Source organism: Zosterops lateralis (assembly GCF_965231275.1).
Source record: "Zosterops lateralis genome assembly, chromosome: Z".
NCBI classification, from domain to species: Eukaryota; Metazoa; Chordata; class Aves; order Passeriformes; family Zosteropidae; genus Zosterops; species Zosterops lateralis.
In genome coordinates, this window is record NC_139800.1 from 78011187 (window position 1) to 78034990 (window position 23804).

A 23804-nucleotide genomic window follows, 5' to 3' on the forward strand; every position below is an offset into this window, starting at 1 on the left:
GAAGATGCATGTGTGGTATCCTGTGCTCCAAAAATGTGCCTGAAAATGGAAAAAAGGATAGGAAGGAATAGAGAGATGCACTAACTTTCTTCTGGACACTTGGAAAAAGTCAGAACTTTTTTGAGTAGAGGAAGATACAAAATAAAGACTGAAAACTAAGGTCTCCAATAGCACACATTAGAGAATAAAGAACAGAGAGGATTTTGGACTCATCCTTTCCTATGTTCCCCTCTTCCTTTTTTTACATTATACTAGTTTCCAGGTACCCACCTCTTGGAAGATTTTGCATGGCCTGTATCCCTGGCTTTCCTGATGGAGTTACAGTATTTTCATGCTGGTGGGGGAATCAGCAAGTACAGACATTGCTCAGGTGAATGCTCAGGTGTCTGGCCATGTTTGCAAAGCACCTACTGCATTTGTGAGGCTGCTCAAAGAGTCACAGCAAGCTCCTAGTCAGGCTTTATAATGTTATTTGGCTTCCTACATCTGCCAAAAGTCACGGTTCTCTGATCAGGAATGAAAGGAAATGGCTTTACCAGAGCTGGGTGATGGCTGGAGCCTGCATGGCACTTGCCCTTTCTATCATACAGACAGGTTTTGAATGTCATAGTGAGTATATGAAATATCTGGCTGGCTAAGCTTTTGTGGTTGCTGTGTCCTGCATTATTTACATTGTTCTGGGAGATTTCTCCCTTTCAAAGTTATTAGTATTAAAATAGAGCAATTCTTTATCATGTGGAGATCTCCTTCTAGCCCAGCTCTGTTAGTGGTGGCTGAGAGGCTTCAGGCACCTGTGCTGGGATGGAGACAATGCTGAGCCACACGAGGGCTAGACAGGGACTGCAGGTGCCAGTGGAGTTTGGGCTGGAGATGACACTGTGGTCTATGAATTGTGGTTCTTAATGAGGAGCCTGTCTGGTTGAACCCTCTGGTGTATAAATGCTGCCTGATATTCTGGAGGGGTTGTACCTTCAGATTAGGCGAGCATATGCCAGCAGTGGGTTTTCTTTCCTTTCTGGTGTCCTTTATTGGCAGGCATGTAGCATGAATGTCATTGTATAGTGCCCTGTTGTCTGAGCTGTCAAATGCCATTATGTTATGTGGAAAGTCCCCAGAGATTGCATGATGCATTTTGATTTCTCCTTACAGAATTGGGAGCATGATCAGAAATAGAAATGGGGAAGCTGGTGCCTCTGCAGTTCTCCAGGTGTATTCCAGGAGTTGGTTGTGATATGATAAGCCACATCTGTCTTGCCTGCCAAGGAGGACATCCATGTTTGTGAAGGACTCTTTGTTAGCAAACAGTGTTTGCAGTACAGGAGGCAACACAGAGGGCTTTTTTTTTTTTTTTTTTTTTTTTTATTTTATTTTATTCCCACCCATACTGTGTTTGCCTTTGGTGCAGCCTTGCATTTCTGCAGATGTGCTGCTGAGGTTTTGTGGTCCCAGGTGTGTCCCTGAGTGCTGGGGTTGGGCAGCTCCAGGGCGTGTGCCTGGACCTGGTGGTGAGGCTGAACAACAGCTCTCTTGAGGTTTGGCAGAAAATAGTTTCTTACCTTTTATTTTCCTTTTCCTCTTGGTGAAAACAAGAGGAAGCTTTAGCAGGTATGAAGGTTGATGCTTTGCCACAAAATCTTGTTCTCACATATCAGTGCAGCGAGGGCAAAACCACTATCTGGACCCACCCCTGGCTGTGGGCAGCATTTACTGTGATAAAAATGATAAAACCCATGTTCTTTCTCATTGGATCATGAGACATATGAATATTAAATTACTCCAGTTAATGGCTGGCTTTTCTTAAACAAATTCTCTTTTAAAAAGGAGAAAGAGCTGGTAGCAGAAGTAAACAGAAATTTTCAAAGAACAGAGCAATAATTGCCTTCTATTAAAGCTTCTGTGAAAGTGGACAGAAATGGAGTTATGCAAAAAATGAGCATTTTGATGACTGGTGTGGCTGGATCAGTGAAAGGGAAATGACAAACAAACCTGATTCAGGCCACTGAGCATGTCCATGCTTAACAAAATTGAGCTGGAAATAACATTTCTAATTAAACTGGGTCAAACCATGTATGCAAACCAGGTCTTTAAAAATAATTATATGAAACCTTGTTTTTTTCCAGTCTTTTGCACATGATGTCATTTGTTTGACCTATTCAGAGAGAATACTAAGTGCTAACAGTGGCATGATGGTGCTTTGTGCTCACCTTGCACTCATTTGATTACAGAGCAAATGGCAAATCAAAACCAGTGCAGGGGAACCAATCCCTAAAGGTGATTCAGTGACTAATTTCATAACCTCTTCTGGTTAGGTGTTTGTTTTTCTGTAACTCTTCTGTAACTGAATGTATTACGTTATTTTCCTGTGCAAACATGTCAAAAATAGGTATTTTCTGTAAGCCTCAGTGGTGCAGGGAGGAAAGGAGTTTGTCTCCTCTGATTTGCACACAGCACAGGAATTGAATCATCTTGGAGATTTCAGATTGGATTGGAATGAGCTGGCTGGTTAGAACATGATTGGATGCAAGAGCATTGCAGTCCCATACACTCTGTTTTCTTAAAAAAAAAAAAAAAAAAAAAAAAAAGCTTGGCTTAGCTTCTGTCTTTGGTAGTGCAAGTTCTTGCAATCTCGTCTGCTCCCCTGAACCTGAAGGTTCAGGAGGTAGAAGGCAAGGCAAAGCACTTGGGAGATGATTTTTCTGGTGTGGGGATTTTCATATGCACTTTTATTTTAAAATTTTTTTTAATGGCGCTTTTTTTAAAAATAATGACCTGGTTATTTAAAATTCTGTTATTTAAATAGGTGCATTGGCAATACTGTAGAGTTTTAGTTTATCCAGTGAAATTTTCCTCTGGCACATAATACCATATTTATCCAAAGCAGGAGTGAGCTCTTGGTGGTGTATTTTGGCATCTGGATGTAGATGATGGAATATGCAAAGGAGCTGCAAAAGGAAGCTTTTTTGGAAACTTGTGGATGGTTAAACTTCTCAAGTAAATTTTTTAAGTGAGCACAACTAGATGCTTAAGCTGAAATGCTAGTTTTTAAAATTTATATTATATGTGTAAGCCAGCAAGTTGCTGGCATTAGCTGTATGCCTTGTGGAATGTTTTGCTGTTTTGTCTTTCTTGACAGCTGTTTTAGATGTGATGCAGCTGGTTGGACAGGCTATTGCTGTTACAAGGTAGAGGAAGCACATAGGGTTCAGAGCTTGGAAAATGAGAAGTAGCTTTGAGACTGAATCATGAGGTGGGTTCTGGCGCAGCTCCACTGACATCTGAGGTACCTTGGGCTAGGCCAGAGTTTCAGTTTTGAATATTTCTGTATGTGTTTCTGTGCATGCCCTTTTGTCTGTAGTACCTGGGCCCTGTTGTATTGGGTGTGGAAGAAGTTGGCAGAGTTTCCCATTGCTGCCTGTGAAGGCTTCCTGTGACACACCATCTGACAAACCCTGGGCAGGGTGATCCCATCGGATCCCCACGCCTGCAAACCTGAATGTGTGTCCTGAGTCAGAGCAGTGAGTGTTCTGTTTCCTTTTGGTTTATGGAGAGCCTCATTTCCCACCAGCTGTGAACTTTGGGTGGCAGCCCTGCAGTTGCTTGTCAGAGATACTTTTACACAAGTGGACACACTGGACTAGTGGCTTAGGTTTATTTCATGCGTCTCCAGCTCTGGCCCAAACCTGTGAGAGGATCTGTGCGATCACACCTTTTCCAACAGAGAAACCACTGAAAAGACACTCCTTTTTTTTTTTTTTTTTTTTTTCATTGTAGATTGAGGTTTGTTTTGTTTGAGAAATTTGACCCTTTATGAGACAAATTCAGATCTAATAAACCCAAGAGCAGAAATTCCTTAGGACACAGAGTCACTAGGATTTTCTGGTTGACTTTTGGTGTTGCTAGAAGAGCTTGTGAGAACCTCAGTGTTGGGACAGTCCATGATCATCTGTTGGTGGCAAGGGCTGCAGGGAACCTTTGTGAGGTGTAGCCAGCAATGCGTGGGAGGAGGGCAGAGGGCCCCCAGCCTGTGCTGGGGCTCTGGTGTGGTTTTACCCACACACAGCTCCCTGTGTAGTTCAGTTCACTGCTTCATCTTGCCCTGTACAAAATTAATTCGGCTTGTTTAAACAGAGCAAGACAAAGAGATGAGGGTTTCAAAAATCCAGTAGGGCTGTTCAGTAGTTAATTTCAGAAAACTGCTGGTACCTCTTGTGACCAGTTCTCCCAATGATTCACTGCTGCTTTTGGTTCATGTGTGCTCGTAATTATGCTGAGCTGCATTGCTTAAGGCTCTGCGGTTCCTCAGCTGTAATGTGTTTAGCCATTTTCTTGAAATTATTCTGCAGGGGTATTTATTTCTTTCTTCCTCTCAAGAGCTCACTGTTCATTTCTGTCCTGCTGTGATTGACTTCAATATCTACAAGTAATACAGGAATTTAGAAGATACAGCATTGAGCATTAACTGCTTGTAGCTGTTCAGGAACTATTACTGTGCATCTGACCTGTGGTTTGCTTGAGAAAGGAACCTTTGCCAGCTGGGCTTCTGCTGTACAAAGCTGATTATATCAGTTTAGAAAAAAAAAATCACCAGTGTTCCTCATGAATTCAGATTTTTTTGGTTTTGAACTTGGAATCTCCTCTCTGTTTTAAATTCATTAGAAAAGTGGGCTGTACTTCACTTGTAAGACTAATTAGAAGGGTAGTCTGGTTTCATTTTGGAGACTGACTTAACACTGAAAGCCTTTCCAAACATTTAAGTAATTTTCCCTTGAGTTTTCTGGACCATCTGGCCAATAGGATTTTGGAAGGAAATGGGATTTGACTGCTGCTGGGAGATCAGTGCCATGTAGCTCATCTCTTACAGAAATCATTCAGAAATCTGGAGGCTTGTGTGTTTTTTCACAGACTTAATTGTGTTCATTAACTCCCTTTTAATTTTTGGAGAGGATTCACCGAATAGAGCCAAATGAAAAGCATTATTAGATGCTCTTTTTTTTTTTTTTTTTTTTTTTTTCCCTCAGTTAAATGCTCTGCGAAGACTTTGGTATGTGTGTAAAGAATATGACCTTTCCCTAGGCAAACCTCTGGTCTTCTGAACTTCACAGTACTAGACAGCAGAATTTTTGGTTTACAGGATTCACCTCAGGTGAACAGTCATAGGGAGGGTATTGACCAGGAAATACTGAAGGCAAGAATCTGAGACTGTAAAAGAAACCCTTTTAATGCCAGTTGTTAGTACTGGTATTAGTATCTAGTTGTCCCATACTGTGTGTGCTGTACACAGCCATCTGCAGAGGTGCATACCCGCATGGTACTGCGATCTGTGTGAGAAAAACACCAGCAGAACTGGAAAAGTAAATCACCCTTAGCTCTCTTGTAGCTCTGTCATCATTTAGGCTGGAACTTGCAGCTGTGTACCCTGCTTGCCTCAAAGCTTTTTTTTTTAAAAAAAAAACCCCAACAACACAGTTTTAACCTGTGCAGAGCCGTGTCCGTGTTCTGTATAATATGCAAGAAAAAATTCAACTATGTTATAGTTGCTGTTCATAAAAATGCTAAAGGATCTTTAAAAATTCGGTGATATAAATGCTAAGAGCTTAATGTGCACACAAGGTTGTATTTATGTGGGATAGATGGCTAATAAAACCACATTACTTAAAAAGTTAAAGGATGACTCTCCTAACATGAGGTTTGTAATTGCTGTGTGCAGCTTAACCTTTGTAGCTTTGTAGCAGTGGTGAGCCAGAAAACCTTCCTTTGAGAGATTCTTGCTCCAGAGTTCTGGCCACCCATCAGCTGACCTCCTACAGTCCAGCCCTGACTTCCTTTCAGCAGGATGGGGCTGGCAGGACACACTTAACTGCTTGTGACCTTCTGCAGCAGAGATGTGCTGTGAGCAGGTTTTCTCTAGTGCCCTGTATTTCTGTAAACGGATGTGTATGAGTCAGGCAGCAAAAATTCACTGGGGTGGAGGGATTTGTACCTCACCCCAGACTCAGCTTCTCAGCAACCTCTGTTCTGCAGAGTGAGAGCCTTCTAAAGGCTGAGGCTTTTCCAAAATTGTTTATTTTTCTGGATGAATAGACTTCAGGTGCAGCAGACCTTTGCTGTCGTAAATCACCGCTGGGCTCCCGAGTGCTGTGTGGGACTGGCTCTGTGCCAGGGCTGTGCTCAACAAGAGGAGCCCATATCCCCACTGCCCTGCATCCCCGCTGTCCTGTGCTGTCCTGAACAGCACACCAGCCCAGTGTCCCCAAGCCAGAACTCCATGGAAAGAAAAAAGCTGCCTGTATCTGCAGAGCCTCAGTGCCTCTGACAGGGATGGCAAGTCCTGATTGGGGTCTGAGTCTGGAAATCTGAGAGTGTTTCAACAGGTGTGAAGGCATGTGACAAATGCCAAAGCCCAGGATGAATAGCAAGGCTGTTAAAGGTGTTGCTTGTGCAAATAGTGATATTTAGGCTCAAACGAAATCAGTTTTTATGTCCCAATAAATGGAGTGTGAGGAAAATGGGATAACTGCACAACCTGCTTCTTGGACTTCTCTACTCACTGTGCTGCTGACTGAGCTACTTGAGCCACATGTGGCCTCAAAATACTGCTCTTCTTTCCTTGTTGGCAGCAGTTCTCATTCAATGGCCTTGCAGTTCCCTCTAAACTCAAGCTCCTGGATGACTTTTGAACAGAGGGGAGCTGGAGCTTCAGTGTTTGCCATCCCCTCAGATGCTACTGAAGTATCACCAGATGGGAAGTGGACCAAATCAAAGTCAGTTGGGGGTCTGGTCCTTCACCAGGAGCATCTCTGCCTGCAGTAACCCTGAGACCCTCAGTCAGGCTGACCCCAAATGTGGCAGGTGAAGGTTGTTCTCCAAGGTGCTCTAGGTGCTGCAGATCTCAGTCTCCCACTGACACCCATCACAGGCCACCCTGCTTTTGCCTGCCCCAGGAGAAGTGTTCCTGCTCTTTCCTGCTCTCTGCCTTGCACGTTGTTCATGTTGTTCAGAAACTGCAAGTAGCAGTTGGGGATCTAAAGCATCATGTCTACATGCTAGCTGAGCAAGGAGAAGCCACAGGAATGGGCACTTCCCTCTAAATGAGCGTGGAGCTGCAGAAGATTACATGGGATGTTCTTCTGCAGACACCACCCACTTCAAATAAGTGGAGGACAAATTTCTTTGTGCTCTGGCTAGAATGGTATTTTCAAATTTGGTGCTTTGCTTGATCTTGCTGATCACAGTGAGATTAACTCATTTGGGAGCAGATTTCGGCATCCCAAAAGATCAGTCCCCAGGCCATTCTCATACAAATATGCAGTAGCCTTGTGTGGTTCATGTTTTGGATGAGGATGGTAATCTGATCAAGTGAACATACTGATATTGCAAAAAAATGTAGATATTCAAGTATGTGTTTGTGAAAGAGCTTGAATTTGTTCCTTTGTTTCATTTTCTTTTCCCACTGGTCTGCAGTCAGACACAGACAAACATGAGGCAAAGCAAACAACCTGTGTTTCCACTCATACAATGGGAGGAAATAGGAACTGAAGGGATAAAAAAAAAAACCTGGACAGAAAAACTGCTTCTGGTGCCTCTTGGGATTTACAGTTCATGAGGGTTGTGGTACAGACATTTACAGTGGGGATGCAAAACTGTCGTTTTCCTCCAGAGATCAAGGTGATTTGATCTGGTACTTTTGAAATGACCCTTGTCCATCCCTCCCTTCTAGACAATGTGGACATGGGTAGAATTTTAAACGACTGGTGGAGGTTATATTTTCTAATCTCTTCTCTTGCCTAATGTGTTGCTATTTTAGTACATAGGAAGTTCTCCTATACCACTGCCAACTTAGTTATCTTCAGTGGTATTATGATTTACAGTGGTAATTTTGTTTGTTTCTTTAAACATGTGACACAAGTAGGGGCCCTGAAATTCCTGATTTTCTTTTTTTACATCTTAGCCCTGAAACATCTAAAACTTCCTTTGGAAAAATCCATAAAACTAATATTTTCACTTTGAGTGAGTGCAAATACATTACCACTCCTGATATAAGGGGGGAGACAAAGCAATAGGGGGGATAAAAGGACATGCACATAAATAGGATGGTGGTGTTTGTGAGGAAAAGAAGTTGTTTTTCACTGAATATTCAATCCATTTTTACTATATAAATGTGATAAACTTAATAAAATTATAGGGTTTTTTGAAATTTGGAATTCAGCATAACATTTTAGGGGTTTTAAAAAATTTAAATCCCTTTATAAATCATATATATCCCTAATATTTCTTCATTAATGTAGCAGCCTTTGTCTTAAAGAGCACTGAATGTTATTAATCAACTTTCATTCCTATATATCTAAATGCAGAGATTTTAGGGTTTAGCACTGATATTCTACAACCCAAGTTCTGGGATATGTGAAACAACATTTGAGTTATTGGTATGGTCTATACCTAAAGTGACACATTCTAGCTGACTTCTCAGAACACAACTAATCATAGAGTGGGGTTTAGCATATAGGGAGAAAAAAAACCAATATGACATAAACTTTGAAGAATGTGTCTTGATACCTACAGTGTGTTACTGTTTCTGTTGTTCACCACTGACAAGGGTGATGTTTTGTGGTGTTTAGGTGATGTGCTTTGCTTTCCCTGGCAGGAAACGTTTGGGATTGACTCTGAAGGCAGTGTTAAGTTGGAATCTGCCAGGCAGTCCTGTTCCAACATGAGGGACTGTCCCTAGTGGTGTCTAATGTTGTATTGTCTGAGAGCAGCAAAGGACTTTTGTGTTGCCCCGTGTTGATCTCAAGAGCTGGTGCTGAGTCTGCTGTGTGCTCTTCCTCTCTTCAGCACAGTTAATGGCAGCAAAGCTATCCAGAGTGTGTTAAAGGAGCTTAGGGAAGAGGAAATGCAATATTTGGCTCTCCTCCCCAAGTGGTGTTGGGTAAGATCTGGGTCTGTCTGGAAATGTGGCAGATGTGGGGGTGAAAGGGCAAACCTGTGGCATCCACACCAAGGTACTGCCCCTGGGTTGTGGTTTTATGGCAGTCCCTGCATCCTGCACTGCTGGCATGAAAGCAGTCACAAGGAAAGAAAGGTGTGGTCCTGCTGGGAGATGGAGCTGAGGGCTACCCTAGAAGTGGCCTGGAACAGCTTCCAAAATCTCAGCACCTCCCAGTATGACAAAGAAGAAGAGAAATGCTCTAGGGGAATACAGTTCTTTGATTCACAGCCCTGAAATACAGCAGACATCCAGAGCTGATGTGACAAAACTGCCACCAAAACTTTATAATGTCAGTCAGAGGAGGCTTTCTGCAGCCTGAGTTGTGTGATTAAAAGGATGAAGCAGTAATCAAAATGATAGCTGTGTTCTCATCTGACTGGTGTGCTGAGCTCTTGGGGGTTGGAAAAAAAAAACCAAAAAAGACTTTGTGAAACTGGTGCCCATCTGTCCAAGACATTTGTGGGTTGGGGGTGGTTTGTGCAGCTTTTTGTGTTTGGGTTTTTTTTGGTTTTTAAACTACCAGGGTTGACATGGATTACATGTCATAGTCTACGATGAAATGGATTGTTCCTGAAATCCAGTGCTAGTATTCAGTACATGACTTACTCTGAACTTTGCCTTGGGCCATTAACTAACAGAAACAAGCTATAAGCTCTTAATTACTTCTTTCTTGGAATATATTCCTGTCCTTTCAAGTTTTGCATCGCTGCTGTATTTTTAGCTGAAGAGTTCCAACCACAACTACAGTGCGTTGTCTCACATGGTTGCAGTTGCTGAATTGAGACGTATGGGCTGCTCTTGCTGATAGAGCTCACCTAAAAACTGTCTTCTCAGGTGAAACAGCCCCAGGTGTGCACGCCCTGACCACTTGTTTGCATTGTGAAGACTCAGAGAGACAGCAGGATGCTTCTATGAGCAGCCTTTTGCTGTAGAACAGTGGCTGTGTCTAAGCTGCAGCATAAGGAGCAGCACATCTGCAGGTTTTATATTTTTGGGGTTTTCCTCCCTGCTGTGCTGACCCACTGGGGAGCATGCTGCAGCTGCATGGGAGGCTGTTCCTGCCTGCCTGCAGTGTGAACAGGCAGGACTCCTGTTCCCACTGGCTCTGGGGCTGGGGTTAGCAAACATCACTCGTCCCTTCTAAAGAACTGGGTCTGAGTAGAGAAGTCCTGTGCCTGTGGAAAGGGAAACAGAAGGATTGTGACTTTGTTAAGGTCACATGGAATAGGACATAGGGTTTCCTGGATCCTGATGCAGAGCATTGTTCACTCTATGCATAATCTCTTAAAGGCTTTTCTTGTATTAGCAGGATGGAAAGGGTGGAGAGCAGAGGGGTGAAAGGGTGGGGACCAGTCCCAGGGGGCACAGCAGGCTGAGCTGGCAAGCTGCCAGCAGCTGCAGGGCCACACAGATTTACCCAAGATGGGCTCAAACTTCAAAGTTCATCAGTGCACTTTGAACAGGAAATCTGCTTGCTGGAGTTCACTTTCGGTGAGAGCTTGCAGAGACACAGCTGTGCCTTCACCTCACTCCCAGAGGGCGGGTGGCCACAAGCTGCATCTGTTATCCCATAAGGAATGCTTCTGGTTGAGAAAGACCTTGACTGCCAAAGTCCCACACCTCCGACAGCCACATCTCTCTTTACAATGCAAATGTTGAATATCCAGAGAAGGTCCCAGGAGTTAAGTTGTGGTATTCACCAGGTTTTGGGATTACACAGGCAGGCAGTGCTGTGATGGGTCACCCAGGAGTCCCCTACCCTTGTGCTAGTGCTGTGAGCTGATTGTGTCTTGCCTGACAGCAGAGTGTGTGTGGTATGAAATGTCCCTTCCTGTAGGTACAAAGGTGCGAACTGTGAAGTGTGCAAGTCTTGTGGTTTTTGGGAGGAGTCCCTGCACACAGGCACCTGACTGCCTCTCTGAAACCCCTGCTTTTTAAGGGAGACACAGGTGGAGTGGTGCTTCTGGTTGCAGACAAGAAGACAAGGACATGGACAAGAACAGGGACTTTTTGTGTGGTCAGACACACCAGCTCTGTGCTGCCCTGGTGTCCTGCAGCAGGCAAGTCCCTGCCTTTCTCCTGCACTTCTTCCTGCTGCGGTTACGTGGGGACAGCTCCATCAGACAGCCCAGAGACACGTGAGCATTAATGAGTGCCTGCTGCCAAAAAGGAAGCCTGTGGTGGGATGGCCGTGGGCTGCCTTGGCACGGTGTGCAGCACTTAACTGGACAGCTGGCTTCTGCTGTCTGGACTTGCAATTGTCCACTCCAAATGTGTCGGATCCCAGGTGGGGAGAGAAGCTGATGGAGCTGTTTCCCACCCCCAGGAAGAGAGATACGTGCAGGATCTGGGAGAGAAGCTGTCAGACCAAGCTCTCTGCGTATGACTTGCAACCTTATAACCTCACTGGGACCTTGGGTCTCTTTGTGTAATCATGGCCCAAGCCAGGGACCATCCAAAATTTTTATTGGAACCTAAGAGGAAAAGGTGTTGTACGTGACTGAGTGCATCATTTTGTAAATATACTTAATTCATGTAAAGACCCTTTATCAGCTAATAGCTGGCTGCTAATGTTGACACTCTTGTTCGATGTAAATAGAAAAGTACATGTCTTGACCCTTAGTAGAGGGCGTAGATAAGCAGTTCCTTTATCTGAGATGAAAAGATAAATACACATCCAACAGAAATAGCACTGAGCAATCTGCCCTATTCCGTGTGTCTCTCCCTGCAGAGATAATGCAGGGTTGGAGCTCATCAGAACCAGATCTTTGGCATAAAGCATCTCAAGTCTGGCTGCAGTGAGCAGTCTCTAGATTTGAAAAATGTGTGTGCTGGCTTCAGGTTTGCTGAGTGTTACTGTACTGACTAACTGGCAACTACAGCAGACTTTATGCGGAAATATTTTCTGGAGGAGACCAGGAATTTAGCTGGACTCAAAGCTAATGGGAGAATTTTTCCAGCTTGGATACCTCATCGAAATGAAGGGTGGAACCTCAATTTTAGAAAGTAGTTGAGCCTCAGAATTGTTCTTGTATGAGCTTGACAGAGTTTGATGTTATACTCCTGAGTAGGAATATGGGTGTTGTAAATGGCTGTTGGATGTTTTGACTACATTCTCCAGAGCTCTTTTACTGAGCATTTGGGTGGAAGATAAAACCTTTTATTAGGGAAACCAGCCCATTGGCCATTCCAGTGCTCTGCCCAATTTCTGGGGAAATGTGCATGATCTTGAATCACAGCAAGCTGAACTCCAAGCTCCAATGATCTGGAGAGGATGGGCAGTGGCAGAGTGAACAGAGGGTTGGGAGGGCAATGCCTCTCATTCTTCTTCCCATTCCGGATTAAATCAATAAGGATGAGCTTCAGCATGTCTTGTCACTGGAAATAAGTGAATCAGTTGATCTCATTTGGTTGGGAAGCAGTTAAAACAGCCAGTTTGCTCCTAGAAGCTTTAAACAAAAACCAAGACACCACTTTTCTCAAAGCAATTCACACATGCTTAACTTAGTGGCTTCAGCAGAAGCAGCAATGTGAGAGTTCCCATGAACTCTGGCTAACCTCTGAGATTTATTGATAAATGAAAAAAATAAGGAACCAGCACTGAAATCTTCCCTAGCCAAGGCATTGCTCTCTATCTCTTAGCAAAAAGCCCAGGGCTGGGTTCAGGATGTTTACTGCTTTTAGAGATGTTAAGGAAAATTGACTCCAAACAATTTAAAAGACCAGTATTGAGAAATCTGTAATTTTTGTTCTGAACTGCCAGCACAGTCATAGTCTGTGCCTTATTGCAGGAGCAGGATTGAGTTGTGCATCTTAGTTAACAGGGACACATTTTTCGAGCAAAGGTGAATCACAACCCACAAAACAAAAGGACTTGCTGTTTTCTTTCCCATAAATACTGATTTTCAAAACCTTTTTTTGGGGGGGTTAGTATTCACTTCTATAATGCTAAGTGAGAGCAGCAGGTTTTGCATACAGTGGAAATAACTGTGGCAGCAAATAACAAATAACCTATACCAGGAGTTATGCTTCAAAACTAGGACTGAATGCCAAGGCTTTCTCTCTTCCTTATTATGATGAATATTCAAATGCAGTATTAGCATTTTACTGATGGAGTATTTTTTCAGTAAAGAAGCAGGTTTCCATGATTCACTACAGATATGAAAATCAGTGTTAGTTCTTGGTCCTTTGCAGAATGTACAGCAGTCTAGGGGAGACTCCTGTTCTCTATGGGCTGGTCACCTGGTGTGTGGTGTCTGGAGACATGGAGCTACCAGCTTGTCTCCAGACAAATTCTGGGGTGAAGACAGGGTGCTTATGCCTTGGGGAAGGCCCTCTCTCCTTATTTCCAAGACATTCAGTGGAAATGGGAACATTTGCAGACAGTGGCTCCAAGAGAGGAGCTGTGGCTGTGCAGAGGACACGGGTGACCAGCATTGGTGTTAGCAGGGATGGATGTTGACCCAACACCAACATCCTCTGGGCTGGCAGTGGTCACTGCCCATCCACGCTCACCCAGCAAGGCCTGTGTGCCCTATTTGTCTTCCTCCTGAGGTCTGTGCTGATATGTAAATCCTGTCCTTCTGCTTCATGAGAAAACGCTTTGTGATCCCAGGAGTCCTTCCATGGAAAGAGGACACTTATAAATATACAAAAAAACTCAGCAGGGTTTAGTTTTTTTGTAAAAGAAAACATGACTGTGACATATTGCCTGAGAATGAGGAATCGTTCTTCTTTGATGAAAAATTGCCTAGTCTTAGAAATAACATTTGTATGCACTTTTGTGCAGATACAACCTGGATTTTAAAATTACATCAACCCAGCTTTTAATTTTGCGGGTGTAAATTGCACCTGCAAATCATTTTGTCTGCAAACTGCAACATTTCATATTTGATCTCCTGATTTCCAGTGGCTTCCCTAACTGGTGTCAGTTAGTTATTTTGATGTACAGCTTTGCAGGCACTGCTATTTCGGGAATAAAATAATAGCCTCAAAGCTTCAAACCCATTTCTGAACATCTGATGGAAGTGAGGAGCTGGGATGTATATCAAACCCACTGCATATTCAAATCTTTTGATACCATCTTCCAGTGTGAGGTCAGTGCTGGTTATCGTGGTGAAAGACTTCATCTGTGGTGTCTGTTGAGCAACTCGACCTCACCAAAGCAAGAAGCTGCAGCTGATAGCAAGATTCATGGTTGTGTTCATCGTGCATGGTCCTGTGAATCACATTTTGTCAGTCTCAGTAGCAAGAATGCTCTTTAAATAGCTTTATTTCCTATTGACTTCCTTTACCTAGCTGTGTTATCAAAACCAAGGCTATTACCTCGGCTGAAGTTGCCAGTTGTCTGTTGTTTAAAAGTGACTCTGGGGTGTGGGCATTTCGTAATGAGCTGTATACATGTGTAGGCACCCACACAAAGTCCTGGGTTAGTTCCTCCCCACCACCACAGAAGACAATTTTTTTTAATTGAAAGTTCTTGCATGCTTTTGGGAAAGTAGCTGAGATACTAGCTGAGTAGTAGTTGCGAAGATGTAGTTAACTCAGCTGAAGCAAGGATCACAAGGACTATAAAAGGATTATAAAGACTAAGCATTTTGAAGTAAAAAGCCTTAAAAAATAAATAAATTAAAAAAAAAAAAAAAAAAGGCAAAAAAAAAAGCATGCATAGAGCTTTAGTTCAACCACGTAGAGGTTGCCAGATTGATGTACTGGAAGGCAGAGTTTTGTCTTTACCCGGAGGTATGCCAGGACATGTCAGGGGTCAAGGTGAGGGCAGAGCCAACTGTCTGATGCCTTCCAGCTTCCCCAGCATGCCTCAGCCATGGATGGCAGGACAGGAATGTGGCTCTTGTTCAGGCATTCTGAGACTGTGCTGGCATTTCCTAGGAGAGGAGACTCAAGGTCTGGCATCACCTGTTGAACAGAAGTTAGATGGAGCCCCCACGTTGTGCTGTGAGAACAGGGGTCTCCCAGCATTGGTGCTTCCTTTGTGCTAAAGGGAAATTCAGCCCTGTAGAGGTAACTCTGCTAAATTCAGGGCACAGTAAGGGTGTGGCTCTGGTAACACGTCACCAAACTTCACCTTGGTATTTTCCTGTCTCTGGAAAGTTGTTTGGTACATAGAATCACAAAATAGTTTGGATTGGAAGGGATCTTTTAAAGGTCACCTAGTCCAACACCCTTGCAAGGAGGAGGGACACCTTCAACTAGAACATTGCCTAGAACATGATTGAAAACAATTAGTCAAACCTAGTTGTTATAGGCCTAATTTGTTGATGTATTCATGGTTTGCCTACATGTTTTACTTAATGCCTTCTGTTATTTTACCAGGGTCGCCATGTTAAGACTGGGCAGCTGGCAGCAATCAAAGTGATGAATGTTACTGAGGTGAGTGCAAAACCAAAAATAATAAAGTCATTGTTCAAGCAGCAAGGAAAAATAAATAATCAGATCATGAGAGGGTGGACAGCTCATGAAAGAAGATCCACTGGTATAAATAATGGTTCCTGAGCACTGATTTGTGTTTTATAAAGCACTGAGTGGTGTTAACACAACCATATTTTTTAAGTGTGGCTGACCAATGGTGACAAAGTGATAAAGGGGTGCATTGCCATATATTTTGGTGTTAAGTAATATCAAAGACAGTAAGTCTCTTTCTGCTTATCTCTAGTTGATGATCTGCTTTCAGATTGCAATTAAAAGATTCCCTGTGTCTCTGCACTGCCTCTGCTGTGTTTCATCACACCCTATCCCCTCATGTGCCAGCTGTTCCTCAGAGTCATGCCCTGACAGCCAGCAAGCAGGAACGTGTTAGAAATGCAAATGCAGTGCTATTTTATTGTGGTCTGACAGAAGGAGAGACAGTTTAATTGGCACCATCCCATCTCACATTTATAAATGGGTGTCAGTGCTGAAACAGGGTTTTGAAAACGTTGCTAAATATTGGGGTTTGTCTCTCCTTTGAAGAGCACAGCCAGTAGTGGAGCAGCTTGTCTCCTTGACACCACATTAGCCTGAGCCCCAGGAAAGTTGAGGAGACTCCCTGCTTCTTCCTCTTGAGTTTTCTAGAAGTCTGGTTTTGTAGGATGCACAAGAACTCATTGAAGACCAGCTCCCTGTTCTGTCACTCTGGCACTGCGGATATGGAGAACAGAAATCCAGCTTCTCTTGTGATATGATGGAAGGGTTATCATCTCAAATTTAAAAAAAAAAAAAACCACAACAAAACCCAAGCCAACACTCTGAATTGTGTGGGCCAGGCTGCCAGTGCTTTATCTACATGTGGTGTTGGGACAAGCACAAGCAATACTTGCCTGCATTTTTATGTGTCTTTTCTTTGTCTTGAAATGAAAGACCAAATTGGTGTCTGCCTTGGTCCTGTCACATAAACCAGGTCCAGGACAGTTCTCTGTTGATGGTGTGGAGATCCAGCCCTGAGCAGCAAGTGGTCTGAACTTGGATGCTCCTGTAATGTACAAAGCATATCCAAGGGCTGGTTTGGCCGTGGCTGCTGTTTGTACAAGAGGTGTGTGTAGCTGCATTGCCAGTTCTGTACTGAGGAGGGTGTTGTTTTTTTTTTTTAATGGGTGCTACATTAGATCGGTGGGATTTGCTTTTGGGTCTGTAGGTACATATATCATCAGCTGCTTTGCATTTAAAAAATGGCAGTCACCAAACATGAGACTGCTGGATTTTGGAAGGAAGAGCCAATATGAGTTGGATGACAGTCAGATTCCTGAGATGAGAGCACCTCCCTGCCTTGACAGAGGAGGATCCTGGCAGAGGCTCAGAAGTTACCCAGATCTGCTTTCCTGCTTTGCTGGGTCAGTCAACTGTGTGTGTGAGGACTGGTTAAAGATATTCCTGGTGGATTGTCATGTAAACACCAGTGACAGTCCCTTCCTTGATGAAACAATTGAAGAAAAGTCAGCATGAAGGGAACCTTGAAAAGATTTCTTCCTCTATTCTGTACATTACATAGTCTCCTTTGTGTGCAAGCAACAAATTGCAGCATCCAATAATGCCTCCTTACTTGGCAACAAAATTTAAATAGAGGACAACTATATGGTCCCACTTCAGGAATCACTTTAGTAGACTTGCTGCAGAGATTCTGAGAACAAAATCTTAGATTAGATTCTAAGAACGAAACAAAGCTGTTTAGGTCTGATTTGCTGCAGGTGACAGAGCCACATCATGCTGGGGAGCCTGTGCTGTTGTTTGAGGGGCAGTGATAGCAGGTCATGCTGTTTTCACATTGAGACCTTCATGGGAAGGTGAGGAGCATGTTAGTGCAACTGCCCAAAGGGGTTTTTCCTGGTGCTCTCCCCCACTAAAATCCTGAACAATTCCAGCTCAGCTGTGCTGAAGTGTTCCTGCTTTCAGGCCTTGACACAGGGTGAGTGCAGGGCTTTCTGCTCTTACTTCCACTTTCCTAATGCAGAGTTGGCTGTATTCCTGCTGCTAGGGCACAGGCTGGCATGTCTGGATGCAGTCACTTCTGCTAGTTCTGCCACTTTTGTTCACCGAAATATTCTGATTCCTTCACCAAAGCTACAGGGCTTCTTTTTCCAGTAAGAAGTCATTTCATCAGAACTTGCCAACTCCAGCTGTGATTGTTCAGATCTGGGACACTCCAAGAGCTCAGCAAATCTGCCCTTTGCCATCATGAGCTGCAGCCCCAGGCTGGTTTCTTAAGAGCAGCAGCAGGATGCTGTGGTCATTGTGGGATCCTCTGGACATCTGTCAGGAAGTGCTGCTGTATTGAGTTCCACGGGGGGGGGTGGGGAGCCCTTTGAAATGGTTAAAGGGGAGCTGATGGCAACGTGCACTCATGTGCCTCTCCATGCAGGCTCTGCTTCCTGTTTTTTTGACAGAGCCAAGCAAGCAGAGTGCTTGCAGAGAGACTGGATTCTTGTTGCTTGTCTCTTCAGCTATGGGTGCAGGTGATCAAAGAGCTCTTCTCTAGCACATCGTTCTCCATCTGAGTTTGCTTTCATTCCTTCTAGAGAGCAGAATAACATTTGAATGTGAAACTTGTTGTTAGGCCTGCCCCAGTACTAAGGGGTCTCTTGGTGCAGTATTTATCAGCTGATGATCTCGTTTCCATTTGCGGTCAGAGGTGTTCTAATGCCACTGCAGATAGGCCCACATCTTCAAAAACAGCCTTTGATCATGAGCCTGTCATCTCTGCATGCAGCCATCTGTGCCCAGGAGCTCACTGGTTTGTGAAAGCAAACATCTTTTTGCACCTGCACATCTGCCAGCCTGTTTCCTTTCCTTGAGCAGCATTATTTATGAGCAGGTTTTTGTAGACCCCTGAGAAATGAGGCTGATGGTAATGCTGGCAAGAGAGATGGTAGAAAGTGGAAATTCTGAGTGTGGGTGTGCACTGAGCAGCTGAGGGTGCTTTTGTCCCCAGTCACTGTGCTTGAAGGATGTATGCAGCACTGAGGCTTGGCAAGTCTGGGTTCAGTTCCTGGGCAGACCTCATGATATGGCCCATGGGGCACAATCACTCAGGTTTACCCTTCTGCCTTGGTTTTTCCATGGCAGAGACTATTTTTTCCAAAACTCACTGAGGCACTGAGAAGCCAGAGTGCATTTGTCTGTGAAATGCCCAGCTGCTGTCCTGTGTAGCCCTTTGCCTTGCAGACTGACCAGGACCTGAAGCTCAGCCTGCTGTCTACTCCAAGCAGCATCTCCCCAAGGCATTCAGCTGCACTGGGCAGTGTTACTTGGGCCCTGTAGGGCAGGATGGGCAAGGGAAGGAGAAACAGGTGCAGGGAGGGACCAGGTTCTGGCCTTCAGGGTAAATAGAGACACAAGAGAAAGCAGGAATTGAATCTTGCTGGCTCTAGGGAAGGAGCATCACCCACGTGCAGCTCCTCATGCTCTTGGCAGTGGGTGTGGAAGAGCCTGTGGGGTATCCCAGTTGTGTTCAGGGACAGGCATGTGCTTGGTTTTGTTTAAAAAGCATAGAGGTCAGACTGCAGAGGAATAGAAAGTACTTGGATAAGAGCTTTTCCAGCATGGTTCCAACATCCAGAAAATTAACTGGTTAAAGGAAGAAGAATTGAAAAAGAGGCAGCAGCTATGAGGAAGTGGTTGGGATCTGCCAGCTCCCAGAGGGGAGGTGTGAAACCTACAGGCTGATGCTGAAGGCACAGCAAGGAGCTGGGTTCCACCAGGGCAAATTTCATGTAGGTAGGCAGAGTTAGAAAAACCCAAATCACAACTGTAAATATTTTAAGTAATTTGGAGAAGGCCTTTACGAAAGGTGAGTGTTGCCCCTCCACACGTTTGCAGAAGGAGTGGGCAGAATGCAGGAGGGACAGCAGAGGAAGAAAGGAGTTCACCCTGCTTGTTTCTCTTTCAGCCCCTCTTCTCTAGAGATCCAGAAGCTTGTGTAGATGACAGAACCCCTGTGGTCAGGTCCAGGATGACAGTTCCCATGTCTTTATTCTCTGGCTCCTCCTTACCTGCATGTGTCCTCCCTTTCATGTGCTCTGTGTGGAGTTCCAAAGGGAGTGGAGCCTTGTATCCCTTCAACACAAGCTCTCACCTCCCTTTCATTGTGCTCTGTCCCTGTGCAGAGAATCCTACCCTGGGAGGATTTCCTGCATGCTGTCTGGAGTCAGCTCCCATTTCTCCTGGACTCTCCATGTGCTGCCCTGGGCTCCTCTTTAGCCTCACAAATTCAGTCCTACAACTTCCAGGGCTGTATCAAGGCAAGGATTAAGGGTCCTCCTTCCCCCCTAACTGCAAACAAAAGATAAATGAACTATTTACTATAATTTGTGCAGCTTGAGAGCCTGTGTTCAATAGAGATTGTTATGAAACCTGAAGTAGCTCATTTAGCTTCAGCTAGAGTTATTTTAGGTCTCTGAAGGCTTAATACAGTTAGGCTTTGGTCTGGTAACATGTCTCTTGGGTGTTCATGTTACTGGGGAAAACTTACTGGTCCCTTCTGTTGGAAATGGTTTTTGTGTGGTCAGGTTTAATAAGACACATCATATGCATATCCTTGAGAGAATTTGGCTTTTGCCTGTCAGGCTTTAATGTGTTGCTCCAGGTAGAAAGGTCAATGTGTCTGGCTTTGTAAGCAGTCCATTATGGTAGTTAAAGGAATGCTTCAATGGCAAAACTGCTGGAAAATAGAGGAAAAGCACAAAAAAATGTCCTTTGGGGCTGAGTTATCCTTGCTGCTTCTTCTTTTTTTCTTTTTTCTTTTTTTTTTCCCTTCAGCTAGTAAGTGCTGACTGGGATGTTTTGCAACAAGGTAAATTAATTTTCAAGTTTGTTGTACTCCTTTTAACCTATACAAGGATACCTTGCAGCACTACTCCTTTCCTATTAAGTTGAGTGAAATGGCAAAACCTAGCTGTGTTCCACTGGGTGTTGTGCACCATAACAAACCAGCTCTAAAGAGGCCTTTCCAAATCAGGCAGTTCTCTCTGAAAAAGGGCATTTCCTTCTAACATAATTATTAAAACTTGTTTCCATTAGTTGTCTTATTTTGCACAATGTTGTATGAGCAGAAGAGGATGTCTGCCCTGGCAAGATTGAAACAAAGACAAGGGGAAACAGGCAGCTGATGCCTGGAAGATGATGTCTAGGGGTGTGCTAGCCCACGATATGCCATGGGGCCATGGATGGCTTGTTGTTAGGAGGGGGAGAAAGCTCATAGTCCAGATAGGGCGGCCTCACAGCTGTAAGGAAGGAGCAGATCCTAACCTTGGTTTAGGCTGGAGTTTGATTTGTGGCAAGTCACCTCCTTCTTGGCTTTGGTTTCCTCCCAGCAGGACCCTCCAAGGGGCTGGGAAGACAAATTGCCTGATGTGTGCACTCAGTGCTTTTCCAAGTATTTAAGTAATGGGGTGTTAGGAATAATTTCATTTTTGTTTGAGTCTGGCTAGTTTCTCTGAGACTAAATTACTGCATGCAGAAACCATAAATAGAGGGTAATAAGTCCTGTCTAAGCTCCCTGAGGAGACAATATGCAATTCTTATGCCTGAGCGGGGACTTTTTTGCATCTTTAAGTCAAGCCCTAGAAATACATTGGTTTAGACCCATGGATCAGGGTGATTCAGCTGTCAGTTTAAGAGCCCTCTATTAGCTGCAGTCTCATAATCCCAGGGTAACTCTGGTCCCAACCTCCTGCTCAAAGCAGGGTCAGCCACAGGATCAGACCAGGTTGCTCATGGCTGTTCCAGGTGGGTGTTGAGGCCTCCAGAGACAGAGGTTGGTTTGCAGCCCTGGGGCTTGGTGATCTCTGGTCAACTAAAGAGCCTCCTGCTCTCTTTTGTTACAGAATGAAGAGGAGGAAATCAAGCTGGAGATAAATATGCTGAAAAAGTACTCCCATCACCGGAATATTGCTACATATTATGGGGCTTTTGTGAAGAAAAGTCCTGCAGGCCAAGATGATCAGCTCTGGGTAAGTGTTTAGTGTCATTTCTGCTCATCAGATTTACAGCTTCTTCTTTAGAGCTCCAGCATGCTTGGCTTGGACTCTGTCTCAGTGAAGCTCTGGAGTCATTGTTCTGAAGAATAACATATAAAAGAGAAAAATTACTCCTCCCTAGACGTCTTCCATCTCTATGATTTCCTTTGAGGATGGGCATAAAGTATGTTATGATTCTTGTGACTTATGCTGTCATTCTGATTTGTTGCTTGAACCTTTTTTTTTTCCAAATTAAATTCTTCTCTCTTTTTTTTACTGAAGTGAAAAAGCTTGTCTTTTTTGCCTTCTCTCATTCTTATTGCTTTCCTCTCCTTTTTTCAGATGGAAAATAACAAAAAGGAAGCAGAGGAATTGGCAATAAAGAAAAGGAGAATAATGAATCCTCCAATTTTTTGGCTGCAAGATTTTTGAAGCTCTGCAGCAAAAGGAGGAATTTCAAATTTTTAAATACTCCCATGTTTTTCAGTGCTGTTAGCTCTTGATTTTCCAATTTCGTGTATATTAAAAAGAAAAAACCTATCTAAAACCTACAACAGGAGAGGAGCACTAGTGAGGTTTTTTATTTATTTAGCAACGTGTGTGATTCAGGGAATGAGATTTTAAGTCACTTGGCACCTGAGAAGGCCAAGTGTAGTTTTCCATGGCTGGGTTGTGGTGGAAGTGGGTGTTTGCAGGTGTTCTCTCTGCTGGCCCCTGGCAGAGCTGTGGTAAAGGTGCCCTGTGTGTGTTTGTCTCCCTGCAGCTGGTGATGGAGTACTGCGGTGCAGGCTCTGTCACTGACTTGGTGAAGAAGACAAAAGGGAACTGTTTCAAGGAAGACTGGATTGCTTACATCTGCAGAGAGGTTCTCAGGGTGAGTCCTGCCAGCACAGCTTCGCTGCTCATTTGCAACCAAAAAGCCTTTGGTTGCTAAAATAGGTCACTAATGAGCATTATTGTTTAAAGGTTGTGATCCGTGGGGCTCACGGGCTGTGGTCCTTGGGTTCAGAAGAGCCCTGAGAGCTGGGCATGATGGCTGCCTGACATCCCATATTGTTGTAGTTAATCCCATTTTCTGTATGAGGAACAGAAAAGTCCTCTTTCCTATGGCAAAGAGCCATCTTCTGAAATTACAGACCCTGGGCACCTAGAAAAGTAAAAAAAAATTTCCTGTTTTCCGTATGTCTGCCCTCCACATCAGGAGATCTTTCTGCTCAGTACTTCAGCTGTTCATGCTTCGAGATCTTTCTGTCCATAATTCCTTTACCTGCACAGACTCAGGGATCTCTTTTCCACACTAATAGAGGCAATGTTGACTAAACAGCATTCCAAAATCTTAAAGGTGGCCCTGCTGGGATAATATTTCCCAAGAGAGATCTTGGGGCTATATTTTATTTTATGCAGGCTTAGGGCTGCCTTCTTCTTTTTTTTTTTTTTTTTTTTTTTTTTTTTTTTTCCTGGAAAGTACAGAGCATAAAACAATTCCCAAGTGTAATCTAGTGAACTAGCCTGGAAAAAAAATATGATGTTGAAGCCAGTCATTCTAAATTCAAAACCCATTACAGAGTTACTGATCTGTCTTCCCTATAGTAGAGTTTTACATCTTTTCTAAATAATGGTAAGATAAATGTGTATTCTGGGAGTTGGAGTTTAGATGGCATGCTGAAGTAAAGCTTGAATAGGGGTAGAGCTTTGTTTCTGGGGTACAGGAGTTGAGAAATGTGCTCAGCAGAGAATATTTGCCATCTTACAGGGATTTGGCACTAGCCTGTGGATTATGATCATTATATCTAGAAGGCGTGGGGAGTTCTTCTGCAAAAGAAAAAAAAACAACTCACTGGTGTGGCTGTAATGTCTCTGTTAAAGCAATTGATGTTAAAACATTTGGTTTATGCTCATGCAACTGAAAACTGGGACAGCATGTTGGTAAAAGCAAGGGATTGGATTTAATCATGCTTGTTTCAAGACAAAGTGGTACAGTTGCACATGGATTGACAGTGTTTCCTTCTGGAAAATTTACAAGCTGGGTGGAAGCTCTGTTTGAAGCCATTAATGTTAGGCTAAATGTCGCGAGTGAAGCATCCCTGGATTACTATAATGGATTATTTCAGTGTGTTCCTTTATGTCTATGCTAGTTCAACCATGGGCAATTTTGAAATGCAGGAGGAATACAGCAAATATTAGCTGATTGAAAACAATATTTGCTGCATTCAAAATGAGGTCTGACATGGCATTTTTAACTTTCTCTAGTCCATTTACCACTGAATTTCTCATTTTGTTGAATGCAAAATTTAGGCCACTACAGCCAGTCAGCTGCTGTCTCTGGTCCTCATACAGAGTATTCTGCTTTGATCTTTTTGTCTTTTGTTTGC

At 43.7% G+C, this 23804-nt stretch overlaps 1 protein-coding gene across 4 annotated transcripts in view; it reads left to right on the forward strand.

Annotated features, from left to right (window-relative positions):
* Positions 1-23804, forward strand: part of LOC310922867 (mitogen-activated protein kinase kinase kinase kinase 4-like) — a 93006-nt gene that overhangs the window by 14879 nt on the left and 54323 nt on the right. For all 4 annotated transcript variants that reach the window (XM_083883786.1, XM_083883783.1, XM_083883784.1 and 1 more), the window contains exons 3-5: positions 15320-15376; positions 21301-21426; positions 22196-22306. In XM_083883786.1, coding sequence (XP_083739912.1) covers positions 15320-15376; positions 21301-21426; positions 22196-22306 — 294 coding nt within the window. The remainder of the gene's footprint in view (positions 1-15319; positions 15377-21300; positions 21427-22195; positions 22307-23804) is intronic.